Source organism: Chelonia mydas, chromosome 2 (genome assembly GCF_015237465.2).
Source record: "Chelonia mydas isolate rCheMyd1 chromosome 2, rCheMyd1.pri.v2, whole genome shotgun sequence".
Classification (NCBI taxonomy): Eukaryota; Metazoa; Chordata; order Testudines; family Cheloniidae; genus Chelonia; species Chelonia mydas.
In genome coordinates this window covers 36,290,919-36,308,101 of record NC_057850.1, presented here as the reverse complement: position 1 = coordinate 36,308,101, position 17,183 = coordinate 36,290,919, and the positions used below count along the sequence as shown (strand labels likewise).

At 38.6% G+C, this 17,183-nt stretch overlaps 1 protein-coding gene and 1 long non-coding RNA gene across 7 annotated transcripts in view; one reads left to right on the top strand and one right to left on the bottom strand.

Annotated features, from left to right (window-relative positions):
* Window positions 1-3,065: 3,065 nt before the first annotated feature.
* The window catches only part of AZIN1 (antizyme inhibitor 1), a 58,155-nt gene continuing 44,037 nt past the window's right edge, over window positions 3,066-17,183 (bottom strand). For 3 of the 6 annotated variants that reach the window (XM_037889841.2, XM_037889842.2, XM_043538778.1), the window contains 6 exons: window positions 14,841-14,922; window positions 13,513-13,587; window positions 11,727-11,892; window positions 10,626-10,744; window positions 5,023-5,237; window positions 3,066-4,374 (listed from right to left, as the gene is read on the bottom strand). In XM_037889841.2, the coding sequence (XP_037745769.1) occupies window positions 4,263-4,374; window positions 5,023-5,237; window positions 10,626-10,744; window positions 11,727-11,892; window positions 13,513-13,587; window positions 14,841-14,922 (769 nt within the window). In that variant the 3' untranslated portion in view covers window positions 3,066-4,262. 6 annotated transcript variants of the gene reach the window in all.
* On the top strand, window positions 4,289-6,263 carry LOC122464411. Its single transcript, XR_006288399.1, has 2 exons — window positions 4,289-4,397; window positions 4,968-6,263. It is a non-coding gene; the product is annotated as an uncharacterized LOC122464411 (long non-coding RNA).

Below are 17,183 nucleotides of genomic sequence, written 5' to 3'. Positions count from 1 at the left end.
TGACCATTTCCACGGCAGCTAGTTTTACAACAGTCAAACCCTCCTCTTCTTCAGAGGCTCTTTTAACACAGGTAATTTTGTCATGCCAGCCATTCTTCCACTGGAGGACCCAATACTATTGTGTTATACAAAGAGGCTACAGGGTAGCTGTACTAGGATCCAAACACGAATTCCCTTATGGGGTAGCAGTATTGCCAATCTCAACCATTCAAAGATCATGAGTCAGATTAATTAAAAAAATTTTTTTTTAAAATAGGGGGGTTTACTTGCCTTCTTATTCTGAGCCTGCAGCATGCATTCCAGTTCACGTTTTCATGCTTTTCTCTGCAACCATGAGGTCTAAAAACTTACTTAAAAATAAAAAGCCGACCCATATCGCTTCTCTCCAGGAGATTTGGGGGCAGAGGGAGGCAACACTGCAGTAGTAAATGGTATGCCTGCATGACCACCATCTATAGCTCCCCCATCTTCTTAAGAAGGGTTTTAATAAAAGATGTGTTTATGGCTATTTGCATTTTACCATGGAAACTCTCAGGATGCAGATTCTAGTTGGCGTCAGGTAGGAAAGGAGATGATTTAAAACAATGAGTTTAGGCTATTCTTGTGTGAACTGAAGGGCTGAATACTTAAAGCCTTGGTTGTTCACAGGCAGGAATGGATTAAGACTATCAAAGGCCACTGGCATGCCACAGCTTGCCCCCCACCCTGCCCACCACCTGAAGTGGCTGTGGGCCTACCTTCCTTCCCAGAGAGGTGGCAGCAGGTACCCTTGTCTACTCCCTGAGCAACAAAAGTCAGGGTCTACCACTTGTGGGTCCCATCTCCCTTGCAGGGGTGACCATATCTTCTAGGGTAAGTACTGGGGCCTTACAACTATTTACCTTAAGAACTGGCGAGGGGGAGCCTCTGACACTCCCCTGCTGCCACACACCGAGGTCCGTGCTAGGGTGCTGTTGGTAGGACCTACTAAAGCAGCAGTGGATCTTGGTCTTTATAGCAAAGGCACCTCATGTCTCAGCACTGCTGTTTGACTCTACAAACTCAGGCAGACCTCTCTCTAACTATGCTCAGTTTACATTTTCAATATTTTTATTTTAATGAAAGCTGAGATGTCACAACCTCATCATGTGCCTCTCGGAGTTGGTGCCTAGGCCTGTGCCTAATTACAGGGAGTCAACAGCAAACCAAAATGCAAGATTAAGTTTTAGACTAGCACGCCCTAGTCTATCAAATTCTAGCAATTTATTTAGCAGGTATCTTCTGAGGGAAGTAGGGACCGTAATTAAATCTAGTTTGTTTTCCTAAATATACAATGAAATGGTTTTTCATAACTTTCCCTGTTCTCTCAAGCCTGGATCAAGTCTCATGTACAGCCCATTAAGAGTATTAAATCTCTTTGGTGTTCCCTATAGTGTGGGGGAGTGCGTTCATTAAAAATAATGAGATGGGGAATGGAATTTATCCATCTCTGACACAGGACTCACCTTAGCTAGGTGACAACCCTCAGCTCAAGGTAAATTTTATATTTAGGTTGACTGGGTAGCAGCAATGGATTTACTAAATCACATTTATGTGACTGGTTGCTTGGATAGAGCAGAAGCAGCTGCAAAGTGTCTTTCCCTACTGAAAGATAACTGACAGAACTTGAGTAGCTTGGTTATACCAAATAAAGAGGGACCATTGCCTCAAGTTGTGGTGCCTAATTAAAGGGTGGTGATGAACGCTTGGGAAATGCCAAAACATATATACAAACTGTCAAATGTACTGATGTAGTACTTCAGAAGAAGTATTAATAGTTTTGTGAACATAGGTATGGTGTAACACTGAGCCTATTTGGGATATACATGATTATTCCAGTGTACTGGAAACAGCGCTTGGATATTAACATCATGGAAATTAATGGTTTAAAATCCCCACTGTATTCATACCAAGGTCCACAAGAGTAGTTTTCTGAGCAAGAAGTTGTAGATGTGTATTCAGCATGACAAAGCTACATTACAGTTCAATTACCATATAGAAATCATTCAGGTTTATATTTTAACTTCTGAACTGAGATTACAATATTGTAAACAAATGATGGTAACAATTTTTAGCATCAAATTGAAATACATACTGGGTTCAAACTTAATTTTTTTTATGGCAAACTGTCTTCATATACAATAGGTATGTCTGAACTGACCACCATATCATTTACAATGGAATTATTCGCAACTGAGCTGTAAGTTTAACATAAAACAATTCTCTTTAAGGCTCCACAGCAGAATCCTGCAACATGATCTCAGATAACCCTAGCTGATGTTTTGTATTTGTTTAGGATTTCAACCAAACCTGCCACTGGAGGACTAGAGTACACAGACTCTTTCAAACCTAGAGAAATTTGGGCTGATGGCTAGATTTTCCATAAGAAACTAACTCTGAAAGTATTAACCCCCATAAATAATTATTATAAAACATGACCATCTTCAACCTGTCTCTTCAAGAGACAGGAACAATTCATTAACTCAAAAAGCACAAGACAGTTAAGCCCAGAGGTGCAAAGGTATTTAAGCACTTAACAGCCACTGATTTCAATGGTACTTAGATACCTAAATACTTCTGAGGATTTGGGCCTTAGTGCTTCCCTTAGGACTGGCCTACACCATTCTATCAATTGAGAAACAGCATGGTACAATTCCCTACTGTGATTGTAGATACAGGTATAAAACTGTGTGTAGGCAAGCCCTTGGTGCTGGAAGTCCAAGGTGAAAGGATCCTTCCATGATAAACTCACCTTCTTTCCACCTTTAAAGATATACAATATTATGTATTCTTAGCCTTTCTGAACTGCAAACTTGGGTTTCCTGCCAGTTGGCACTAATGTACAAATGCATTTGTACATGTAAGGTGGAAATTTCACACCCCCAGGTAAGGAGCTAAAAAATCATCTCCATTTTCTAATTAATGCTTTTGATTCAGAGATCCAGGATTTAGCACAATAGCCATGAGTATTTAAAAATCCTGACTCCTAACAGTTTCAGGTTAGCAAGAAAAATAAGTTAAAATGAAAAAGCAAGTGGAGGACTGGAGAAAAGAATCAAGAGACTTTAATAACAGAACAAGTAATTCCACTGAACAGCTTCAGTTATTAAGATTAGTTGGCATATATAGTTGGTGTGCTTTGCTGTTATTTAAATACACAAAGTACAGTGCAAAAGAGCATCAAGGTTTCTGAAGACATGTAGCCCTTCTATTACAAAGACAATGCTGTACAGGACTAGTTGAAGGTTTTCTATAAAGCTAGTTCAAAAAAGGGAACTGACATTTCTATTTAACATTCAGTACAGCTGTAATTCATATTTCTACATGGGTACTACATGCATTCTAGCTACAGCTACCTCTCTCCTAGGTACTGCTATATTCACTACTGTTGCCTTGAATGTTTGATATTTTTGGTGTTAGAAATGTTAATATAATTTAGTTTATGTTGAAGCAACACCACAAACTGCATTTCAGCTTGCCAGGAACTTATCATCTGAACTTCCCTTCACACGAGCTCACCAAACTTAATTTACTTAAATTAATTATTCATCATTTAATGTTCTGCCAACCTAAACCTGAAATAGGCTGGAAGAAAAAAAAAATCTTTTCAAAACAATCATCTACATATCCATTTCACTGCTATCTAGTCCCTCTCACAAAGAGAGCCTGAAAAAAAAAATCTACACAAAGTTTTATTGCAATCATACATGGGTTACGTCAAGGGTCAAATACAACAAATACTATGATGCAATTTTACATTTATTGAACTACAGTTCAAAGCACAAATTTACACACTAAATACACTGAACATCTCTAATGAAGTCACACTAGTCTCCCACTGACATTTGATATATCTGGGTGAAAGACAATAACTTTACAAGACTTTCTAACAGGAATCCTTAGTATAAAAACTGTGTACTTGTATGTAAACTGTTTAACTGAGAACCCAAGTGATGGGTTTCCATCTCGACTAAGTCATCCATTTTGTTGCATATTTTATTTAAACGCTCAGGGGTTGAACGAACTGGCAAGTTTAAATCTGCACACTATTATCTAACCCTCCCACCCCAGTGAATTGTAGTTGTAGCTGGTTTTGCCTGGTCCCAATTAGCTATTACTAATTTTCAAGTTTTGAAGAGAATGAGTTGAATTCAAGATTGTTCCATTTTAATTCCACAGTGGAATGTTGACCAGACAAACTACAGGCTTGCAACTGCAAGTCTACATGAAGCGTTACGGCCTGTTTAAGCTGCAGTGGAAAAGCTGTCTTCTGGGCTCAGCTGAATGCAAGAAGGCACAAAGAAGAAGTTCTTCATCAATGTGTCTGAAGTAATTCCAGCATCTTGCATCTCATACCTACAGCAGAAAGTATAACAGAGGTATGTTCAGGAAGCATAGACCTGAGAGTTTTAAAGTTCTCATGGCGGCTTAACATTGGAAACCAGCATTAAGTTCAGTATTCAGTCTAAACAAAAAAATTATTTGGCAGACTTAAGATTAAGTTAACCTTTTCCACCTTAGTAATATGTGCATCACGGTATTTACTGGTGAATATATGTTATATAGGCTGTGCTTATCACAACACTTCCTTTTAACACATTGGACAGCTGCACAGAGACTCATCAGCCAGCAAAGCAATACCTACAATTGTATGCATTCTACCATTGTCTTAAATGAAAGACTTGTCTACACCACACCACAGGGTAGACTATGGGATTGTGAACTGCAGAGCACTCCAAACCATTGTGCTCTAACTGTCCTGCATGGACACTACTGGTGAGAATACCTAGTTCATGTTAATGTAGTCCTGTTTGAAAGGTGAAACAGTGCGGTAGCATTTTAAAAAAGAAACATGAACTAATTGTCTAAGTTGATTTTTTTTTTTAAATAAATCTTCCTCTATCAATCACCATGCATCCAACTGTAAGATTATGACTAAATGTTTTCAGGGGGGGGAAAGGCTGAGTGCAACTACCACAGCAAATATTGAGATCATCATCTTACCAGTCATTGAAAGACATCATGTAGTAAATTGGTGGTCTCTGAAAATCATTAAAGGCAGACTGTTGACCCAAGGTACCAGAACCCATATTATCAAAGATCAGCCAGTCTCCGACACTCAACTCAGGAAGAAGACAGTTTTCCACAATTTGATCAAGCTCATCACAGGATGGACCCCAAAGGCTGCTGGCAAACAGAGGCTCATCTTCCTTGTATTTCTACAAAAACAATCCAGTCAAGTCAGGCTTTAGTTTAAGGCAAAAGAAAGTTTTACAGACACATTAGAAAAAGAACATTGATATTAAGTCATCTGAAAAATTCCTTTCTTCTAGGGAAAAAGTCCACAGATCCATTACAATGGGTCTCATGCCGGCTTGCAGCTTCTTGGGGCAGAAAAGACTTGTCAATCAGGCAGTCTGGGAGAGGCCATACCCCTAAAGACCTAGCCAGTTCAAAATACTTCCAAAGCTGTTTTGTAGTGCAAAGTCCTTTAAAGGTTAATTCACAGGTTAGCAGACAAGATTCATAAACATTTTCCGCTGCAGAGCAACTTGAAATTCTACCCCAATTATATTATGTCCCTAACTTCAAATTTCACCCCAAGGAAATATATATTGTGTCCCCAAAGAAAATGGAGGCGAGTGTGATGGTTTAAGCCTTCCTCAGACCACAATCCTTGTGCTGGGTTGGATCTGCGGACTTTTATGACTGGAAGAAAGGAAATTTTTGAGAAAAGATATGGTAGGTTTCCCTATTCTTTTTCACAGGGAAAGTCCACAGAGCCATTACAACAGGGTGTCTAAAAGCAGTGCATTTCCGTGAAGGGAAAACAGGAAGAATGAGATGAGTGGCTCTGAATGAATGAGCACCAGTTTTTTTGGTGGGGGGCATGCTTTGCCTGTTCCATGCAGGCCAATAATGTAACATGACACTCATAGACCAAGCCCTTGAAGATGTCCTGTTTGTAAAAATACTTTTTCAAGGCTAAAGAAGTGTTAACACATCTGACTATCCTATTTTAATTATACCTCTCACATAATGTAGTTAAGATTTGATTTTCTGGACTTGGGTACAGAATTTTGTCCTTGGGAGCAGATTCTTTTTGTAGAGGAGACATAGCTGAGTGGTGGTTGACAACTGAATTCTACATGAGACCTAGAATTTCCCTTGACAGCATGGAGGCCATCATGGCTCACTTCTGCCTTGTTGGTTTGTCCTGGAGATCCTGGAGAATACTGTGATCAGAAAAAGAAAGTCAGGCTTTTGGCCCTGGAAGAAAGGTGCATAATCATGCCTGCAGCCTATTAATTTCTTCATCAGAAAAGAGACTCGTCTTTGCTGGGTTCTGGCTGCAGATATGTCCATTGACACACAGGTGACTCAGGGCTGACTCTGCACTCAAAGACCTTAGGCTATAGACTCCGCTCTTCTGGATTTTTCCTTTACTTTAACCACCTGCTATATTTATTTATTCTATATGTAGTGCTTGAATATACAGAAGATTTTTTTTTGCTCTTTTCAAAATATGCAGCCAGGAACAGCGAAGATTAGATGCTCATCCAGGTTGAGGACCTGGTACCTCTGTCCTTGTTTAAAGCTATTGCTGAAGTGTTGTAAGGGATCACTGCTACATCTTGGCTGATCAGGACTGCTCTTAAGGCCTAATTATTTTGATCCCCTTGATACTGTGTTAGAAGTCTGTTCTTGCATTAACTTTGGATGAAATTTGTTCCCTGAATGAGGTTTCCTGCTTTTGAAGCTGCTATAGATTATCTCCACCAATCCTCTCATTGCTACATACCCTCTCTTCCAAGTACCCCTGGCAATGGCACAAAAAAGACAGTCCTACATGCTCAAGAAATTTATGGAGAAAATCCATGTGGAGTCTCACAACAGTATGTTGTTCCTAGAGACCTCTGTTCTTATCCAAGACAACAGAGCCCTGACAGATGTGACTGGAGAACAAAGGACACTGTGCCTCCTGACCACTGGCTTGGAGTGGAGGTTGATAGTTATAACTATTCCCAGAAGTAATAGTGCCAGTATGATCTCATTTAGATGTTTGTGATATTGACAAACTATATTGTTCCAGGAAAGAATATGAACTGTATGGTATCTCTTTTGTGTGGGCATTTTCCAGGAACAGTGCTCTGATGAGCAAGTCATCTTAGCACATGTATACAAGAATCTTTTTCTGCTTGAGGAGAAACAATGTTAACTAGCACTTTGGAGGACAGCCTGAGAAAGGCAGGTAGGCCACAGAATAAAGGGCTATATGGGTAATGTAGTCTGTTGCACATGATGCTGGTATCTCCTCCAGCACGGTTGCATAATAACATGTAGATAGGTGTTCACATCAATTAATGATGAAAATTTGGTGCAGTGGTAGAACTTGGTCTCCATCTTGTGACTTTGGAGTTGAAATTATGAATATTGGCTCTATACTGGCTCTATACTGTCTGTATATCAAACTTATGCTATGCTTCTGGGTGACACCCCAAACAAGTTGGTGTCAGCTCTGCCTAGCCTGCTTGATGGTCTATTAAGGACCATCAGGTATACAACCGACACATTGAAAGAAGGCAGATACACCTTGTAACTCAGCAAGGTATGCAGGGACATGCCTATGGCCAGAACTCTGAGGTTTTTCCATGCCATGTGATAGACAGCTTGTCTTTGGGACAAAGAAAGCAGAGACCACATGGCAAGAGACTATAAAAAGCTGCTGCAGCTCCTCTACCTTGTCTTCAATCCTGCTTCTTACCTCTGGAGGGACTTTGCTACAAATGGAAGCTCTACACAAAGAACTGATGACCCATCCTAGATGTGGATGTACTCCAGAGACTTGATTTGAACTTGCAGTTTATTCCATCACTGCTACAAGCCTGAATTAAGAACTTTGCCATTACTGTATGTAATTGATTCCATTTAACCAATTCTTGCTCTCATCTATATCTTTTTTCCTTTTATGAATAAATCTTTAGACTTTAGATTCTAAAGGATTGGCAACAGCGTGATTTGTGAGTAAGGTCTGATTTGTATATTGACCTGGGTCTGGGGCTTGGTCCTTTGGGATCGGGAGAACCTTTTTTCTTTTACTGGGGTATTGGTTTTTATAACCATTTATCCCCATAAATAGTGGCACTGGTGGTGATTCTGGGAAACTGGAGTGTCTAAGGGAATTGCTTGTGTGACTTGTGGTTAGCCAGTGGGATAAAACCAAAGTCCTCTCTGGCTGGCTGGTTTGGTTTGCCTTAGAGGTGGAAAAACCCCAGTCTTGGGCTGTAACTGCCCTGCTTTAAGCAATTTATCCTGAACTGGCACTCTCAGTTGGGTCCCACCAGAACCAGCATCATTACACCCTCCTCTAAGTCTCAGCTGGATCAAAGAGTGCCAAGACCCATAGAAGAGTCTTTTTCTCCTTTTGAGTTATCAGAGCTCCTTAGATGATTAGTATGTTTTAAAATTATTTTATGTAAGCAGGTTTCCAAGGCAGGTTTGTTTATAGTCACTAAAGTGTGTGCCCCCTGTCCTACTCAGCAGTAACCTGTACCTACTTGGCCTGAGGATTGGAGCTCCACAGCCTCAGACAGAGCTGGTGCTGTGACTAAGTTGAGCTTATTGCTCTTACTGTAAATCTCAGGCTGTTTTGATGTGGGAGGGCTAAGGAAATCTTTCTCAACAAGGCTGCTGGCCTGAAGGTTCTTAATGATACAATGGGCAAGAGGTAGTCTGGCCATGTATGTCTGGTTCTAGTCCAATATGTGGAGGCACAAAAGACTGCTGAGCTGGCTCAGGGGTTGTTTTGGTTTTTAAATTATATTCTTTTTTCATAGATTCATAGATATTTAGGTCAGAAGGGACCATTATGATCATCTAGTCTGACCTCCTGCACAACGCAGGCCACAGAATTTCACCCACCACTCCTACAAAAAACCTCACACCTATATCTGTGCTATTGAAGTCCTCAAATTGTAGTTTAAAGACCTCAAGGAGCAGAGAATCCTCCAGCAAGTGACCCGTGCCCCATGCTACAGAGGAAGGCGAAAAACCTCCAGGGCCTCTTCCAATCTGCCCTGGAGGAAAATTCCTTCCCGACCCCAAATATGGCGATCAGCTAAACCCTGAGCATATGGGCAAGATTCATCAGCCAGATACTTCAGAAAATTCTTTCCCAGGTAACTTGGATCTTACCCCATCTAAAACCCATCACAGGCCATTGGGCCTATTTACCATGAATATTTAATTACCAAAACCATGTTATCCCATCATACCATCTCCTCCATAAACTTATCGAGTTTAATCTTAAAGCAAGATAGATCTTTTGCCCCCACTACTTTTTAAATAAAGATCATCTCTTTCTTTAACATGAGGACTGAATCAACACTGGGAGTACAAATTATCACAAATTTGCTTGTGGATGAACTAATTCCCCTTTCCTCACAATCCCCATGTTTCCTTTTGCAGGGGCTTATCTGGAGGCACACAGAGTCCCCACCAAATACTCCTGAGAATGGTTTCTGATTACTCCTCAAAAGAAAAAAACCTGAGTTCTTCCTGTATTGTGGTGACCTACAAGTGGAAGGAAGTCCCTGCACCTTTTTCTCCTCCTTTTTACTAGGAAAAAATCAAGCCTTAGAAATTTCCTCTGTGCAGGAGTGACACCTGCGAGTAGAGTCCATAGTGTGCCTTTTATGTCCCTCTCAGCTTCTGTATTCTGTGGTAATAGAATATCAACAGAGGGGGTCAGGAGAAAGCATAGCAGGTGTGGTTCTACAGAAATAATGTTCTTTTGAGATGAGCCCTTGAATTTTATAGAAGCTCCTTAAATCCCTGCCTGTGGAAGGAGCAGGGAAAACAATCACATGACACAGCCCTTTTGTCTCACTAAATTCCCTGGTGGGCCCTGTAGTGCTACACAACAGTTAACACCCATGTTGTCTCACTGAATCCTAGGGTGGGCAAGGCAGGCTTCCATAAGGGATGACTCCCACCTTGTTAAAGAGGGTGAAGTAAATTAGAAACAAGTAGTGGGCCAAGACACCCTTTACTGCTGCTTGTTCCTCCACCTCTGGGCTGCTCTCTACCTCAGCCCTCCAAGACTGGCAGTCTGGGGCATGGCTGACCTGCAAAGAGCAGGGACCCATTAGTCAGGCAGGTAGCACATGGCTGACCGGCAAAACAAGCTGAGTTCAGCTGGCCAGACATTTTTGCGCCCTTTTCTTCCAACTTCTCTATTCCTCTAATTGCCTTGAAGCTGTTCCAACAGAGCGGCATGTCCAGACAGGTTAAAACGGAAACTTCTGCAGCCAGCAACCCTGGTATCAAAACGGGGTGGGGGGAAGGTGTTTCAGCAAGCCTGCTGCAGAGCACAACTCCTCCACTCACCCACACCCCTTCCAAGGCAAAATAAAAAGCCAGTTCAAACTGGCTAGAAGTGGCTGGGTCTTCAGGGGTGTGGCCATTTGCACTGTCTGAGTGGCAGGTCTGGTTACTGCCCCAAAGAAGCTGCGAACAGGAATAAGATCCATTGTAATGGATCTGCAGAATTTCCCCACAAAAGAATAATCCTTTGTAAATTCTGTAAGAATATGATATAGACTCACCTTGTGAACCTCTGGGATGGTATTAAATTTTTCAAACAATTTACTTGCAAAAGAACCATAAACACCATCGTTCATGTAGTACATAAAGATTGGCTCATCATCACTCCTGGTTTGCTCCACTGGAAGAAAAATGGTTACAGAGGATTGCGAATTAAATGTTTTTATTATAAAAATATGTAACAGTTAATCCCCACCCCCCAGAGTATGTAAAACATGCACTGGGATAAGAATGTTGGGGAAGGAGTGTAATTATGAGACTACAATATCCATTCAAGCCTACCGTTAAAGGCTATGCTTAAGGACACATTTTGTATATTAATATTTCAGTCATTTACTCAAAACATCCAAAAAAATTCCATTTTGGTAAAAGAGGGACAATAGTAACTCCATTGCATGTTCTTTCATCTTCCCCTAATACAGCTGTAATTATATGCTGATAGGATGCCTGAAGATCATAGATGAGTCACATCCATTTACCAGTGAGGAAAAAAGCAATGCCAAACAAACACAGAAAAAAGAAAATTATCAGAGGTACAGATTAACCAGGTTTGGAAGGATTAGATTTTTATCGGTATATGTCTTTCATTGTACACACATCAACTGATGAAAAAATATTTCCACCAATGATAACAAAATATACAGATAAGCAAAGAAAGAAAAACGCTGCTTGAGAATTTATTAGAATTTGATTAATGATATTCATTTTATATATTTTGACATGATGTTGATAATTTGTTTTAACAGTTATAAAAAATTTGGTTTTTTGAAACTCAACATCTACTATAACAAAGTAAGTATTGTCTGACCATGCCACATAATATCCTGCAAAGGTGAAAATTTAAAATATATAAAAATGAAAAAAATATGCTTTAAAACAAACATCAATTATTTTTAAAAAAATCAACACTTAATTCTGCCAAACCTAAGATTAACATAGGGACAGAACCTTAAAAAATAGACAGACTCAAGTATGAGCCATTTATTGAATAGAATATTTAAAAAGCATAATTCATGATCTGCACATAAAATGGAGCTATGCTGACAAAAATGGAGACTTATTTGTACTGATTCACACATGTACAAAACAAATATATTGCTTACTTCCAGAAGGAAGAAATTTATCGTATTCAACAGCTTTCTTTGCAATGATGTTAACTGCTAGAGTAAATGCAGATGAAACATAATAGCATCCAGGCTCTGCAATCACATTAACACCGGATTCTTCAGGAAAGTAGACATCCAACAATGGACTGATGACATGATTAACCTAGGAAATTGAAGTCATAGCTAATGTTTAGATTGCTCATCTGATTTATTTTGAAGTTTATTTATAGTTCTTGTGAAAGGTGCTGGATTGATAAATCAGACACAGAAGTCCTCTGTCACAAATTCCCAGCCAACAATTTACAGTGCTGGTGAGTTGGCCATAAGCTGATTTTTACTATCCATATTGGGCCTTTGCTGAATCAAGTCTCAGACACCACGGTTAAGATTTACAAAAATAAAATGGGTGTTACTTTTGGGATACTGATGCCATACCTAGGCACCTAATAATAATTGCTAGCTCTTATATAGTGCTTTTCATCAGTAGATCTCAAAGCGCTTTACAAAGGAATTAAGTATCATTATCTTCAGTCTCCAGTAAAGTCCAAGTCCTCCAAATGACTGAATCACCCATTTAAGTAATTTCATAGTGGTTGTAGTACAACAGATGTTGTAAAATTATTTATGAATCCATGAAATGCATCAGGGTTGCGTTTAAAAACAAAAAAGCAATTTGGTCCACTACCCTCAATAGTTGTGCATCCTGACAAATAAAGAAACAGATGGTATTCACTGAATTTACCCAACATTAATCTGATTTTTAACTTCAGTATTAATGCCATAGTCTTGCATGACTTGTCCACAACTACTTGATAAGGCAAACACTAAGCAGACAATTTTCAAAGTTCTATTAATGATTTTAGCTGTTTGAACCTATTCATTTCAGCACCCCAGGCTTTGGGAGTTTATCTTTAAGAGTACACAAAATACAGTGATCAGTCTAAATCTCCATTATTCACTAGTGACCAGGTCATGACACCAAACCAGAGATCAAACGAGGCTCTGTCTACACTTAAAATGCTTCACTGTAAACACTTACTAAAGCAACAGGAGGGGTTCTGTCATAGCTAGTAGGTAATCCACCTCCCTGAGAGGTGGAGCTAGGTCAATGGAAGAATTTATCTGTTGACCTAGCACTGTCCACACTATGGGTTAGGTTGGCTTAACTGTGTCTCTCAGGGCCATAGATTTTTGACATCCCTAAAAAATGTAGCTATGCCACTTTAACTTTTCAGTGTAGATCTGCTCTAAGAGTAAAAATCTTAAAGCTCATTAAAGCAAATGTCCAGCTGATGCATTGTGTCTTCAGTTCTAAACCAAAATACTGAAAATTCCAGCTGCAGCAGCAGGTCAGTATTCATCCACTATGAACACAATAAAAAGAACTGCCTCCAGAAGAAAGGGCTAAAATCTTCATGGTACGAAGTATGCAACATTTTAAAAGTTACAAGGATAACCGAGGCTTTGGTTTGCTGTCAATTTAGAATGGTTACTGTTTCTCTCATTTGTAAATCCTTAGCACCTGAGGGACAATTCTGTGAATAATTTATGTAACATTAGTTGAATCAGAGTTGAGAAACTAGCAGGACTTCATGGACCTGTACTAATTCTCTGCTAATGACTCCACAATGCAATTGTGGCATATAATCCAGTCCATCCCCATGGTTTTAAATCTGTCAATCCAGCTTTTAACTATCAATATTAGTTGGAAACTGACATGTCAAAAAACTCCAAACCTACAAATGAAAGGCAAGCTAGTTCTAACTTCCACTGAGTTGCATACCTCTTCCAGCTGAAGTTCTGAACCTGTGAAGCCCCCACCAATGTCCAACATGTTCATCTTAAAGCCAAATTCTTCCTAAAAGGAAGTATAGACAGGCCTTTAAGTATGCAGACAATAGAAATTGAAGTTTTTATTGAAGAGCTCTCCAATCTCATTCAATATTGTATGCTCATGATTTTAAACATGAAATTGTGACATCTTAAATACAGTAGAGTATTCCAGTGAACAATTCACTCCTGTTATACCTAGTATTATTCTACATTAAACATTACTGCAATATTAGTAAAGAGAATAAATAAATTAAGCAATTCCAAAGTAAAGCAACCTTAATTTGGCCTCTGTTGAGTATGCAGAAGAGTCTTTTCCTCACAAAACTGGACAGTGCAACACACTGTCCAGCAAATACTTTACTACAGTATAGAGGGAAAGAATTACATGTTTATAACATTAGATGCACATAACAGTATGTATAATATAAATGGATGCATGGTATGATAATGTAATTCAAGCCCCTCTTGTAATGCATATGCACAAGGAGGAAAGAGTTAAACTGTGTGGGAACTTCAACTGTCTTCCTTGTGTAATTAATCACATCAATAATTTTGCAATAATCACAGCAAGGTCATTATCTTTGATTTTTCTGAAGTAAAACTTAAGCTTTTCTTTCTCACTTAAAGCGAACAGAAATATTTTCAATACAAAAATCTGTTTCATTAACACAAGAAGTATACATTTATAGCCTCAAACAACAAATTAATTTACCAGTGTCAACAAGTCAGTTCCTCTTTGCCAAGAGGATCATTCAGAGTTCTGTTCCTCCCCACCGCAAAACCCAATGACATAATTATACAAGGAAACATAGGGAAGGCAGCCACATGCATTGTTCAGTTGGTAGTGATTTCATCTCATGCAGAAAAACAAAACCTGTTCACTGGTCTTGGTAGATAAACATTTTAGTTTACTTTTAAGATGTATTCTTAACTTAGAAAGCTACAAATATATTCTGCTCGAGTTGAGATCTGGGACTTTAAAAAAAAAAAAAAAAAAAAAAAAGCAGTTGGCCTTTAATGAAAATTTTAAAATACAATCAAAGCATGTTTTAGTGGAAGATTTTATTTGTCTCACATTAAATACTAAGTAAGGTCTATAATTTACTGCTCAGTTGTGTGTAATCATTCCTTTATTTGAAGGGTCTTTACAGCAATTATCTTTCCTACCCTTATCAGACTAGCAAGACACATTTTAGGAAACAATTTTTCTTATCTCCATTAGTGAGAATATAGTTGGATGATGACTCTATTAAATCATATGTTACCATAATTACTTACAGCCATGTCAAACACACACCGAGCATCAGATATAGCATGAATGTACACTTGAGGTTCCTTGCAAGAGCTTGAAATGTGAAATCTAAAAGAAATGAAATATAATAATAAATACACAAACCTACAACCTGCATTAACAACAGACCACTGATATATCTAGACCAATAGGGACGTACAGCAGATCACTCAAGGAAATTTGACAAAGGAAGTATTGTTTTGACAGTACACACGTATTTATAGTAGTAGAAATGCATGTATATTCCATGCATAGGTGATTAAGGTTTTATTTGTTTACAAGAAATGTATGCAATATATACAGGACTATAGGAAGAGACCTCAAAACATCTTTGCTTTCCTTCTAGCTCATTAATTTTGCCCACAAGACAAATTTGTACAGCACAATTTAAGAATGGCTAACAATGGCTTCATTCTAATCTTTTTCAAAAAGGAAATGTCAGTGTCAGTGTTCTCAAGATATGACAGTTAAAGTTGCCTAATGGCAATTCCATAGAAATAGTTTATTGAAATAGGTTTATAAAGAAAAATAGGCTCAGTAGTGAGATAGCATCTGAGAACCAGTTACCGAAAATACTCTAAAACACAGTCCTAGCACCTCCCTACCCACAGTGTGTCCATATCAGTTTTGATTTTAAACAGAATTTTAGGCTTTGGAGAATTAAAACTCTTGTAATGCAGGTTTATAGAACTGTACAAATGACCAGAGGGACACAGTAAAACAATAGATGTTATAACAATTGGGAACAGTAGTTATTCCCAATTATCCTCTTTATGATTATTTTCCTAGTAGACCAGATTGTGGACTAGACACTAGACAGATTGATTGCACAGATGAGATGGGGTAATTCAAAACAGGTGAACAGAAAACATTAGCTAGAAAATGAGAGGCTAAGAACAGATCAGACAAACCAGCCATTTTCTCATATCTAAAACTACAGACATGAAAGGAATAGAGCACAGTTTCAGCCAGCAGTCTGGTCTCGAAATCTAAGATTACTATCTTACTATGACAGAAGACGACACAAAAAAATAAACATTTTCATCACGGAAACTTAAAATATTGTGACACCATGTTTATTCACAAAAATTGTTCCTTGTGCCCATTCACTAGCACAGGGCCTTTTAAAAGAGACCTAGTACTTATGAACTTTGTTATCCTGACAGCCCAGAAGAATGATGATGTCTTATTTATGTACAGAACATAAAAATATAAATACAACTGTGAAGATATAAATTTCCTTTATAAAAATGTATCCATATTGACACTGGAGAGATGAGAAGGTAATTCAGCTTCCATGGTTATACAATCTACTAGACCACTCTGCTCAGGCTGCCAACAAGGTGCCAATTAAGAGGGTGACTCTTGTCCAAGGGAACTAGATGAAGACTACAGTTCATTTTATATCTTTTATGTTTCATGCCCCTATTATATAAAGCTTCAGTGCTTGTGAAAAACACTAACTCTGCATCATATAGAGTAAAGGTCACAAAAGCCATTGGTTGCTTCTGATCACTATTAACTTGGGTAAGAACCAAAGCAGCAATCTAGAGGGGAAAGGCTCTGTATCCCATTATCAATCCCCTTGAGCCATTCAACCTCTAACATGCATACTTTGATATGTAACATGTATTCACTCAGTATTCTATAAGCTGTTTTATAAATAAAAAATGGTACAAAATGCAAAACAGATGACCCGTAGCTAGAAGAAAAGGCTCAGCGCAACCAAATGATGGGAAGGAGAAAGAGTAGAATGTAAGTTTGAACTACAATGGATAGAGTATTTTAACATATTTTAGAGCCCAATCCTGCACCGCCAGGATGGACTAAGCGTTCTTTTCCAAATTATTTGGCCAAACATCTGAAAGAGGGAAGGAGACAATGAAGAATGTGACAAAACCAGACACAAACTCAGAACCAGCTATATTTTCTGCCTCTTTTTGGAGCCTTGTGAGCCATGTGGCCCCACTGATTTTCATTTCTAGAATTAAGTTAGAACAGTTTTAGACAAACTGATTTAACCCTGTATGCTGACAATTTGTATTCTCTTCTCATCCTTAGCGCTAAGTAAGCTCAGCCACAACATGACTGTTACTGAAGTGACAAAAATCAGACAGATTAAGCTACTGATACCTCATCCAGAGTCTAAGTCTTCATTGTGACAGACATGACAGATCAATTTAAATCAATTTTCATCCTGTTTTGCATTTGTACATTTTAGTTATTTTTCTAAAGAAAGGGTGATTTGCATTGATTGGTTAAATTTGGTACTTCTTTTTGCTAACCAGGAGGATACATTATCTATAAACAATATTTCAAAGCAATTCTAT